At 42.3% G+C, this 12,935-nt stretch overlaps 1 protein-coding gene across 1 annotated transcript in view; it reads right to left on the bottom strand.

Moving 5' to 3' along the window:
• The window catches only part of arhgap40 (Rho GTPase activating protein 40), a 20,238-nt gene extending 7,887 nt beyond the window's left edge, over window positions 1-12,351 (bottom strand). The window contains 7 exon segments of the mRNA XM_025060287.1: window positions 13-178; window positions 1,333-1,481; window positions 1,899-1,977; window positions 2,892-3,112; window positions 4,056-4,273; window positions 11,452-11,603; window positions 11,605-12,351. Of these exon segments, the coding sequence (XP_024916055.1) occupies window positions 13-178; window positions 1,333-1,481; window positions 1,899-1,977; window positions 2,892-3,112; window positions 4,056-4,273; window positions 11,452-11,603; window positions 11,605-11,682 (1,063 nt within the window). The 5' untranslated portion in view covers window positions 11,683-12,351.
• Window positions 12,352-12,935: the final 584 nt, after the last annotated feature.

Here is a 12,935-nt window from a genome sequence, read left to right as displayed (position 1 = left end):
TGTGTTTCATACCTGGGATTTTTCTCTTCACGGACTTGTGCCTCTTGACCTCTAACTCTAAGAGGTCACACAGCGCTGTCATGTCGATGAGAGCCAGCTGACGCACCTTCTTCATGTCAGCTTGGGAGAGATCCTGGACTCGAGTCACTCCCAGGCGACACTTGGGGCAGACCACCCGCTGAGGAGAGGTCGAGAGGGTAGGGGAAACAGAGAAGGGTTAAATTAAGAGTTGGGAAATTAAAAAATAAGATCAGACAGGTAATAAAATGGACAAAAGGAAATGTCAGAAACATCTGCTGCAGAGCAACTCTCCTTTGGTTCTGAGTACATCTTTCATTCTTTTTTTTTTGCTTTTTAACCCAGTTATTGGACTCACAGTGAAGCAGAACAGAAACATCTGCATTTGTTTTTAAACCATAACATAAAAATCTGAAACTGATGTGACCTAAATATGAGCGTGCACTCGGCTGAAAGAGGACATAAACTTCTCCCTATCTTCTTCAATCTCTGTCTTTTTACCAGTCTATGTTAGCGTGTGTGTGAGTGTGCACGTGTGAGAGTGTTGCGGGTGTGCCTGGTTTCCCTCTCGACACGTTCACACACCTGAGGCTAATCTCTCTGAAAACACAACAGAAGCCTCTCATTATGGATTCTCCACATTACTCCTTCTTTTCCTGTTCTGCTTCTCCTCCACTAAGACCTGCAAAACCAGCAGCACTAGCTCTCCTACTGTTGAATCTCTGCTTTCTGCCCCCTGGTGTCTGGTTCCTGCTCCTGCATCGTTTTATCCACAGACAGTTGAATTAATTCTTCTTGGTGTCTACTGCTAGAGTCCATGATTATTAAAAAAAATTCATTTGGAAAATCTGCAAGTTCACTGTTGCTGTTATTTCTTTAGTGAAATGTTTCTGCAAACACTGATAATTCTTGCATCATTAACTGTTAATGTCACAGTTAAAGATCTATGTTGATCTAAGTTGATCCAATGTGACTAAAATTATTAAGACTGCCGAGAGAACTTGTTTATAAAAGCTAATTTATATGCCTGGTTTAAAATTGATGATATGAGATGTTATGGACACACACACTAGGTTTTTTCACAGCAGTGGGAGCTGTTGTAGTGTCTGTCTTTGTCCACCGGGGTGACGAACATGGATATAAAAACAGCGTCCTTTTAGAGAGGAGACTGATGAGATCAGAGAAACACTGTCTCTGCTTTACAGATGCTCCACAAATGCTCATATATGTATATATATTAGATTTTAAAATTTAATTTCTGTGAAATTCTCCATCGTCCTGACTTCTGACGTTTGTGTTCTCATGTTTACTTACAGGCAGAGTCCCATCTTCTTTCCTGCTCTGGCTGCTGTTCTGTGGCAGTTTGGCCTGTTTGAGGAAGATGACGGCCTGTTCACAGTAGGCCACGTCCGTGAAGAGGAATTCCTCTTTAGGGGCACACCGCTGATGCTCCGGGGTCACACCTGAGCAAGAGGTACAGTTACCACCACACAAACACCACATATACTACATGTTCTCTAAATATAGAACAGAATAAATGGTATAAATGAATCAGCGTTAATTTACGGTGTTCAAACATTTCATTTTAAAGATTAGGATTGAGAAGAGTTTATCCAGAGGTGGGAACATCTGCTCGTCTCAGCACACAGATTACACAAATATTAACATAAGGCAGAGCTAACGGTTAGTAACTTGTAACATGTTCGTTTTCTTTTTTACAAATATATAAAGCAAAAAGCACATGGGTGATACTCCTTTTAACAAATGTGTAAAGTAAAAAACTACCTCGGAGCTATTTCTTAATGCACAATACACATCACAGCAGTCAATGTCTTTGTCCATCAACATCAGTCTGCTAATTCACTTTCAATTGCTCTCACCTGACAGCGGTGTTTTGGCAACCGACGCCATGCTGTTTTGTGCCAGGTCGTCACCGTGCTGAGGATCGGGCAGAAGTGTCTGGTGAGAGAAGAGAGCCTTGAGATTTTACGGACACACACACTCTAGATTTTTTCACAGCAGTGGGAGCTGATGTAGTGTCTGTCTTTGTCCACCGGGGAGACGAACATGGATGTAAAAACAGTTTCTTTTTAGAGAGGAGACTGATGAGATCAGAGGAACACTGTCTCTGCTCCTCTGGTGGAGCATCTGACAGACAAGCAGGACAAAGCTTGGCCTTTACATTTGATCTGACTTCATTGTCACACAGTGCAGCCGCTCTGCACAGAGCGAGGGGGTAGAATACACAGAGGGATGGGATGACAGGGAGACTGACATAACAGTCACATGGGAGTATATGCAAATTATTACTATTATGATGAATTTCACTGCAGCAGTGGACTCAGTGTGTAAATATAAAGTATTGAAATATGTATGCATACATATGTAGTATACTTAAAGTTGAATACTTAATAACCCAGATTCACACGATAAACCTGACCCATGAGATGGTGGTCGTTTTAGCCCCCTCCATTCTCCATGATCTGTTTGAGCTGCACCCAAAATATCAGTACTCAGGGAGGAAGTACCGGGCTCTCATCCAAGATCATCTATGATTGTTGTGGTGGCCCGAGGGCAGTTGTGTGGCTGACTAGGGCTTTGTTGTATTTTTTGTGTGACTGAGTGTTTTCTATTGTGTTTTTATTCTTTGTGGTTTTATGTATTTATTTTATTGTATTCACATGTTTTTTGGTTGCAGTGTGTTGCTATGATCCATGGGAATTTCCCCCCCCAACTGGAGACTGATACAATAACCTTATGTATTAAAAAAAGTCTTACTGGTCAGATGAAAAAAAAAAGAGGGAAGTTAAAAACATAAACAACTTCTGCTTGTGTTCCTCCAGCTCCCAGAGAACCGAGTCTTCCGTCCTTACCTGTGTAATGGGGGAATTGAAGATGTCACGAACGTCCCGCGGCGCCGGTTTGTTCCTCTTGCGGAGGGAAAGCGTGTAAGAGTCTATTCGGCGTTGGACAGCCTCAGCCTGGGTCCGGGTCAAGGTAGACAGCAACACAACATTGTCTATGTCTCCACTGTCCTCGCTGATGAGGGTCGACAACCCAGCGTCAGCCAGCCACTGCTCTTCCTGTTCGCCCTCTGACACACAGACACAAACAAACACAGCATTTTATAAACAAGCACTACCACAATTCATGTACACCTATTTATTCCATTTGTTTCACTATATGCCCTTTTATCAATTAGAGAGGTTGGTGAAGTATTTTAGTGGTGGTGTGTTTGAATCAGAAGTGAAGTAGAAGGTCTACAAAACTGTGGTGAGATCTGCTATGATTTACAGCCTGAAGACTGGAACACTGCCAAAAAGACCGAAGAGCTAAGTGGCGGTTGGCTGAGTTAAAGATGCTGAGCTTTATGCTTTATGCAGAGTGAGCAGGATGGAGAGGATGAGAAATTAGCAGATGAGTGTGGCAGCTATGATGCAGCAGTTTGGAGGTAAAAACAGACGTCCGTTTTAGTCAGAGACACGGTTGAGATGTGCTGAGCAGATGCTCTATGATGCAGCAGTTTGGAGGTAAAAACTGACGTCTGTTTTAGTCAGAGACACGGTTGGACAAAAGAAGTTTGAGGTGAGGATGAAACCAGAGATTTATAGACACTCGGAGCAGTAGACGAGGAAGTACAGTGAATTAGAGGCTGATGCTGTGATGAGGTGACCGGTGAAGCAGCAGTGAGATGAGAAGAAAACCTGTTTGAATTGTACTGTATTTGTACTTCATTCTAGTCATTAGAGAGAATGGACTCCAGCCTGTGTGACTGTTTAACATAACATCAAAGCATCCTCATTAACTGGCGGTTGTGCATATAAAACAGCACTGTTTGATCCTGTCGTCATGGTGATGGGGCTACTCTGCTGCACGAGAGAAACCTGATATGTTGCCATGGCAAATACATCATTTAGTGGAGGAGCTCGGCTGCAGCTGTTATAAACATTAAAGCCTTGTAATTCAGTGGCTGGGATAAACGCACGGCGGCTCCCGCCTCAGTTCTTTCTTTGTGTCCCTCACTCGTCAGCCTTTACCTTCAGACTGTCTGGAGTCCCTCCTGGTGCATTCGAGGTCTGCGTCGCCACTCCCCTGTCGGATGGTCTCCACCTCGCTCCAGAAAGAGTCCAGGCAGAGTTTGTCCGGATGCTGCTCCTGGTCCAGAGAAGAAACGGCGCTGTGTGTGTGTTCAGCGGCTGCCTGGTCCTGCGGGCTGGCCCAGGGCTCCACGCTCATCTCGGTGGGACTGGGGTCTCTGGCACAGACATACACACATGTGAAGAAGTGACACGCATGCATGCAAACCAGCAGGCAGAAACACAAAGACACATACAAATGTAAGATGAACGGCGAGGGAAGGGTGGGTGAATCAGCCGGTAGAAGTCAAAGAAGATGGAGAGACAAGGAGAGACGCATGGAGGAAGGGCTGGAGTGAGGAGGGAGATGACGAGAGCGGACGCAGAGGGGGGATTCTATTGTTCTTGCAAAATATGGCCCAGGGCAAAGTACGCTGCAGGTCCACTAGATGTCACTGTCGTACCGCGAGCGCCGTTTTCATGCGGGTACCGCCCCTTTATGACGATGTGATTTGAAATCCCTAAAAATGGAAGAATAAGCGTGCACCCGACAGTCAAAGGAAATAAAACATAACTTAACAACGTCTGCTTTCTGTTTCCTCCCCCAACACAATCAGGGAGAAACACAGTCAGCTCTTCCTGCACAGCTCTCAACCATATAGAGGATACTGTTCTCTGACAACAATGGGACACACACACTCCACTGGCACACACATACCCACACACACACACACTGGAGCTGTAGAAATGTGACCCTGTGATCCCAGACACAGGAAGTGGTCAGCTGACTCACTCCATCGGTGTGCAGTTCAGTCACATTCCTGAAGTCAGCACACGCTCCAAGACATAATCAACGACACTATCTCTGGCTGAGGAATGTTGGCTATAACAGTTGATTATCAGAGGGAGCGATGGGAGACAATAGTAGTAATTGTTACCTTATGTTTCATAGCGCTCGTACTTTCAAGGTGTAGGTCAGTGTTTTCAGAACATCATCATCCGGGGTACAGCCGGATCGAATTGCAGTTTCAATGCTTCTAAACGCATGGACTGGACTGGTTTGGTTTTCTATCTGTCACTCATTTCGGATATAAAATCTGTTTACGGTCGTTTACATTGTCATCGGAGATTGTTATGATACTGGCATTGTTACAGTATACAGGATTTGAATGGGGTTGTCACCTGACCTTTTTTTTTACTTTGGTAGATTGCAAGTATTTTCATTTACCGAGTACCGTTACTGTACTCGGAGTGTCAGGTTGGTGAATTCTCGGAGTGTCAGGTTGCTGAATTATTATTAGTTTTTTTCGTGTACTAGTACAAGTGAGAGTTTTTGAAAGAATAGTGGTATTGGTGCATCCCAAGGGGTATATGTTGCATATATATTAGCTTAAAATATATATGCCAAGGTACATAATTAGTCGTATGCAGTGTTCCTATTATGCTGTGAATTAGTGGCTCTGACCTCACAGGAAATTAGTTCAATGACCTTGTTCAACATTATTCAGTCTAAATCTGTAACTGTAAAAGAAAACCCCAAAAAACATGAGGCTTAAGTGAGAAACTGAACACTGGGTAGACTTTTCTAAACATCATAACAGAAAACTGATGACAGACCCACCAAGAACTCAACCCGTCAGCAACATGCACTCTACTCTAAGAGTTCAGTGTTAGCAGTTCAAGGCTAAACAACATGTCCCTTTAAAAGCAGATATGTAAAATGATCATATATATTGTATTATTTTGGTCCAAATGTTGTAGTTACCTCCTGTTTATTAGCCACCAAGCATATATGGTGGATTTCTTGGGTTAAAAATCTGACCCAATTGAATTTATAATTAATTAACTCTGGTGTAGTGGGTCATAGCAGGCAGGCTGATCTACAGAGCTGTACTTCAACAACTAGAAAGGAAGTCGACCTTTTTAATTACATCCCATTTAGATACATAAGCCCATGTTATTGCCCATGTCTCAAAAAGGGTTCATTTTAAATATGTACTTACAAACACAGTCTATACCATTATGTCGTTAAGAAAAGCGTCTAAGAAAGTTGTACTTATTTTAATTACATTGAGGCCTATGAATGGTAATAATGATATAGGTTTTTTAATTAGATATGTTGTGTTTATAGTATACATTTCAAATCTGACCAGTGTCATCTATTACTGCAAATGAAAGCATACATTTTCTCTACTAGAGTCACGTCTTCTAAAATTATATGCATGACCTTTATCCCTGCACACGACAAGGAATAGTATTTGACCTACTTTTTTCAAATGTAAACATTTTCTTCCTCTGCGCCATTATATATGTTGGTAGACTATTGTGCCTTTATGTGACTCTAATCCATCAGCTATGTCAAACAATAACGAGTTCAAGACTAATTTTTGCCTACTAATTAAAAAAGAGGAAAAGTGTTAATCTACCCCACATGGGCTCTGCTGATCTGTGCAACTGTTCACCTCCAATAGAAACACCCACATCTTTCTTTGTTTCTTTATGGCATTTCAATGACAGTTTTGTTTCATATTAGTTGCATTAGTGCCACCTACTGGGTCTAGTTTTCCAACTGACCAATTTTTTTCCACCATTAACTGCGTCCTTATCCCTTGTACAAAAAAGAGAAAACGGAAACACAGGGTAGTGTGGCTGAACAGATTGACCGGGGGATTCGTTTGATTTAACTGTATTGGTGATATTTTTCGTAAATCACTGCGCTCTCTTTACGCAGTACTATGTCTGAATGTAAACACAATAGCTGTAATGACAGGAAATATTTTTAAACCCTGAGCTCAGTGAGGCTAATCTGACAAGTGTGACCGGAAGTTAGAGTCGGTGCTGGATCAGATGCAAATAACATGTTTATTAACTATGATAAGTGCAATGATAAGTGAATGGATGGTGGGATTATTGGATATACACAATTTGCCCATGCGTTAAAATGAGTTATATATATAATATATATAATTTTAATCATATATACTCACTGATCAATAATCAATAATTTTGGAGTTTAAAATTCTGACTTTTCTGATTGAGCCCTAGCAAATATGTTAGTCTTCTGGGCCATTAAATATATATTCTTAGGTAAAAAAAATAGTTAAAATATTTAGTATTAATGCGTTTTCACAGGTAGCTGAGAATTAATGACTTGTGGTTATTATCGTCCAGTTTGCTGGACCTACTTGACACACTTTCCAAATCCCTTGGCTTATACATGTAAAGAAACCTCACGGAGGAGATTTGTTGATTTCATCAAGTACTTTTAAATCCAATCCAGAAGTTTTAGGAGACTTCACAACATCCACATTTGTTCATAATTTGCCAGTTCTCGTGTGTATTTACTTTGAAAATTGTTGCTGTTTATCTCGGACAGGTCTCCTTTGAAAATAAAATCTTAATCTCAATGGTATTTCCTGGGACAATGAAGCTTAATAACGGAAACTACAATCAAATACGGCTTATACTTCACTCCACAGACCATAGGTTTACATTGAAACAAATCAGATATAAATTGTAGTCACTGAAAGCTCAGACTTCAAGGAAATAAACTCCACGATTTTTAGTTCCTGCGTTGCGATGCAGGTGACTGCGGTGGCACTTGGACATCCTCACTTCAAGTGGAGAGACTTTCCCTCAAACACTCATGCTCATCTCTCCTTACACATACCTGGACTTTTTCTTGTAGGACGTCTTTACGCGGTTGCCCTTCAGGGCGCTCTGCGCTGGACGCAGCTTGAAATGGCTCAGCCTGCTGTTTGAGAACTGCATGTTGGACCTGAGTCTGCTCATCAGAACTTCCTCTCTGCCTCCCATATCCAGTGTCCTAAAGAAACCCAGGAATCAACGTAGAGTGGCGGCGATCTAACTCTATCCAGTCTTGTTGATTCCACACCGTGTGTCAATAAATCTGTCTAGTCCTCCAAGTTCTCGTTGTCGTGGTGAAGTGAAAAAGAGGACGATGTCAGTGAGCTGAGGCTCAGGGCTGTGTGACGTGTGTTTGTGAGCAGAGTGGAGGCAGTACCAGGCTGGAATGCAAGCGGGAGTGACGACGCCCAGCGAGTAATTCACACCTGTCCCCTCCCTCATCACTCTCGGGCGACACACCCTGCCCTCCACTCTAATGGCCCTCAACATACTCTCTGGTTCCAGTAGAAAAACAATACTTCCTACACTTGTAAAAAAAACCAAACAAACCCTGGACTTAAATCCAACTTAAGAAGAATCAGAGAGAAAGCTACCACTGGCGTCTTACTCTTTGTTTGAGTTTGTTAATCAAGGACTCTTTGTTGAGCAGTGAGGACACATTATCACCTCTTCAAAAGACACTGTTTAAGCCCAGGAGTAAATTAATCATTTGGGATCAATGGATGAAGTTGTTTCCTTCACCTTCGGATGGTTCACCTTCAGCGCTCGCTCTCATACCTGCTGTGACGACCGGTGACGTGTCAGTCATACCATCAGCGTTCGATACTCCACACTATTGCAACACACACGTAAACACACTGGGGCCAGTTTATGTAGGAGCCTGGGAAATTATACTGAAGCTATGTGCATTAGAAAATGTTGTATACTGTACTTCAAAAAGCTTCTTTTTTTTTTTTTTTTTTTTTTACTAGACAGTCAATGCATCATCATCATAACCTGACGGAGAGGTGAGAAACAACAATTCCACTCTCATGACAACCATCACTCTCCTGACACATTCCTCCTGAATACAGATATTTATCTGCGTACAGGTGTGTGTAGAGTAAACGTTTGTTTCCTGATTTATAACATGCTCTCGACTGTTTGATAAATGGGTCAAAACAGTATTTTCGGAATGCATCTTCAGAATGAAAATTCAAATAGAACCTGCTCAGCAGCCTTAAAGGGAGATGTGGAGCAGATATTGGGGAGACTTCTTGGTATATCCAGAAAATCCAACTGCTGAGCCAAAACCGACAGGACTTGAACACACCAGTTACATTTATATGAAATATTCTAAATGATAGGAGTACTAGTAAAAAATGTACTCTGTCATATGTTCTCCAATCCTCCTATATATATGTCTGTGTATACACACATATTTATATATATGTGTGTATACACATACATACACCCACAAATGAATTAAATACAGTTATAATTAAACAAAACTATACATTTGTTCTACATATTTATACATCTTGTCTAAGATCCCAAAGCCAGAACAACAATGTGTTATTTTCAACCTGTCAGTAACAACTTGAACACTTGCCAGCAATCTGAGGAGCACTACCGCAAAAACAAAGCATGTTTTTTTTTTTCATAAATGTCAAGGCAGTTCTGATTGTTTCATGTTGAATGGACTTGTAATCAACCCTGAGATTCAACAGGAAAACAGACCAAGTCAGAAGAACGGACCAAATGTCAAACATTTTTACCCCCGGCTCGAGGGTAAATAACATAAAGTAACCCCCCAACCCACAACTTGGGTCAAGGAAACCAGTAATCCACTCAAAAAGCAGCTTGTGTTTAGAGCGCCACGGTGTTTAAGCCTGGTGGCTGAATTCCACTTCCAATCCTCTTAGCCTGCAGAGAATGCAACAGTGAGATCATGCAGCCTTGAGAAAGTGCTTTTTTGTCTTTGAGGTTCTTTCAGATGTGGAAGGAAACTCACACCGAGAAAATCAAAAACGTCTTTTTTTTCTCTCCAGGAAACAAAGAAGCGTTGAGCAGTAAAAACAAATAATAAACACCAAAAATTTCAAGTTTTGTAGTTGAAATTAAGCCATCCGTACATGGGCCTAAATCTTCAGCAAAGACCTGATCCTACCTGGTCTTGGCCCGTCCGATGGCTCTGCCCGACAGCAGCAGCAGCATGGCCGCTGAGCCACTTCTCCCCCATGGCATCCTGCTGTTGTCCCCCCCAAAACTGCTGCAAACTGTAGGAAGCAGCAGCTGCCTGCCCCTGGCAAGCTGTTTCCCCTGTAACCTCTTCAGTGCACAAACACATCAGGACAAGGACAATCTCACTGCGCTGGCAAGCAACGTCACTGCATCGCATCCTGAGGCAGGAAAGGAGGTCTGCATGGGGTGGAGTGTTGGGAGGGCAGTGGGGGGCGAGGAGCTGAGTGGTTGAATACTTGACCAGGGCTGAGACGCAGACAGAAGGAAGGGACGGAATAGCTGGGTTAGGTGGAACTCTACTAGACAGTCAATGCATCATCATCATAACCTGACGGAGAGGTGAGAAACAACAATTCCACTCTCATGACAACCATCACTCTCCTGACACATTCCTCCTGAATACAGATATTTATCTGCGTACAGGTGTGTGTAGAGTAAACGTTTGTTTCTTGATTTACAACATGCTCTCGACTGTTTGATAAAAGGGTCAAAACAGTATTTTCGTAATGCATCTTCAGAATGAAAATTCAAATAGAACCTGCTCAGCAGCCTTAAAGGGAGATGTGGAGCAGATATTGGGGAGACTTCTTGGTATATCCAGAAAATCCAACTGCTCCATCCAAAACCGACAGGACTTGAACACACCAGTTACATTTATATGAAATATTCTAAATGATAGGAGTACTAGTAAAAAATGTACTCTGTCATATGTTCTCCAATCCTCCTATATATATATGTGTGTGTATACACACATATATTTATATATGTGTGTATACACACATACATACACCCACAAATGAATTAAATACAGTTATAATTAAACAAAACTATACATTTGTTCTACATATTTATACATCTTGTCTAAGATCCCAAAGCCAGAACAACAATGTGTTATTTTCAACCTGTCAGTAACAACTTGAACACTTGCCAGCAATCTGAGGAGCACTACCGCAAAAACAAAGCATGTTTTTTTTTTTCATAAATGTCAAGGCAGTTCTGATTGTTTCATGTTGAATGGACTTGTAATCAACCCTGAGATTCAACAGGAAAACAGACCAAGTCAGAAGAACGGACCAAATGTCAAACATTTTTACCCCCGGCTCGAGGGTAAATAACATAAAGTAACCCCCCAACCCACAACTTGGGTCAAGGAAACCAGTAATCCACTCAAAAAGCAGCTTGTGTTTAGAGCGCCACGGTGTTTAAGCCTGGTGGCTGAATTCCACTTCCAATCCTCTTAGCCTGCAGAGAATGCAACAGTGAGATCATGCAGCCTTGAGAAAGTGCTTTTTTGTCTTTGAGGTTCTTTCAGATGTGGAAGGAAACTCACACCGAGAAAATCAAAAACGTCTTTTTTTTCTCTCCAGGAAACAAAGAAGCGTTGAGCAGTAAAAACAAATAATAAACACCAAAAATTTCAAGTTTTGTAGTTGAAATTAAGCCATCCGTACATGGGCCTAAATCTTCAGCAAAGACCTGATCCTACCTGGTCTTGGCCCGTCCGATGGCTCTGCCCGACAGCAGCAGCAGCATGGCCGCTGAGCCACTTCTCCCCCATGGCATCCTGCTGTTGTCCCCCCCAAAACTGCTGCAAACTGTAGGAAGCAGCAGCTGCCTGCCCCTGGCAAGCTGTTTCCCCTGTAACCTCTTCAGTGCACAAACACATCAGGACAAGGACAATCTCACTGCGCTGGCAAGCAACGTCACTGCATCGCATCCTGAGGCAGGAAAGGAGGTCTGCATGGGGTGGAGTGTTGGGAGGGCAGTGGGGGGCGAGGAGCTGAGTGGTTGAATACTTGACCAGGGCTGAGACGCAGACAGAAGGAAGGGACGGAATAGCTGGGTTAGGTGGAACTCAGGAGCTGCACACAGTATCTGTGTCTGTGGTTTGGTTGGTGGTTAGTTTGGTCGGTGCTCCTTAGACCGACCAATACTTTCAGAAGGATTATTGTTTACGTTTAATCCCTCACATACTAGAGTTTTACTGTATTTACACAGTTATGTCCAATAGTTAAACCAATGGTTCCCAAAGTAGGGGTCGGGGGCCAAATAGGGAGCAAGGAGCTATTGTAGTTGGGGCACAGCAAGCCAAATGAATATCAATTTTCACATCTTCACTGATTGTACTTTTATATTCTTCATCTTTTCCTGAAACAAAGTTCTTTCTTTGCCTCACTCTATAACCTAAATCCCACAATTAAAAAAAGAAAATTGACATATTCTTAATATGACTGGCTGAGCAGCATTCTGTTCTGTAAATACAGGTTACCTGTATTAGGATATCAGGTGGCGCCTCAGGTTTCCTAAAGGCTGCTGAGCCACATGTTTGACACATGTTGTTTCTGACAAGATTATTACGCATTAGGGATGCCTATTGGATTTCTACCTGCCTGCTTACGCTTATTTAGTCCTGATTCCTTATTATTCGCTTGTAGCACTCTGCCACTAAATCCCACAATTCCACCATCATATACTGTATATATATATATATTATGGCATGCCGTTCAGGAAATTAATCTTTGAATATATATACAGAAAGTCTAAATATATATACAGAAAGTCTGAATATATATACAAAAAATTGAAACTCTTTTGACTACAGTGCCTCAATCGGGGTGGAGCTACGATATATATACAGTTTCTGACTTGTCCAGCCAACTTCACCTCTGAGTCTTAACGTCAGGGTGTTGTTTGTTCGTTTGCCCTCCAACGCCTTTCCTCGTCCAATCCTGCCTAAATCACATGTGTGTATGCCAAAAGAAAAGGGTACGAGGAGAACGTGACAGCACGTCTCTGTGTGACCCTGCCGATGTCATGTGACAGCCAGCTCAGCCTTGTGCCCTGCTTATCCAAATCTTGGCAAGCGGGGAGGGGACACAGTCGAGTGTAAAGGAGAAACAAGGATAGAAAAAAACAGAACCCTGGAGTCAACGGGTGAAAGACGAAATATAGCTTTTTTTTTATATATAT

The sequence above is a fragment of the Cynoglossus semilaevis genome, chromosome 11 (assembly GCF_000523025.1).
Source record: "Cynoglossus semilaevis isolate Cse_v1.0 chromosome 11, Cse_v1.0, whole genome shotgun sequence".
NCBI lineage: Eukaryota > Metazoa > Chordata > Actinopteri > Pleuronectiformes > Cynoglossidae > Cynoglossus > Cynoglossus semilaevis.
This window is presented reverse-complemented; position numbering and strand designations above follow the sequence as displayed.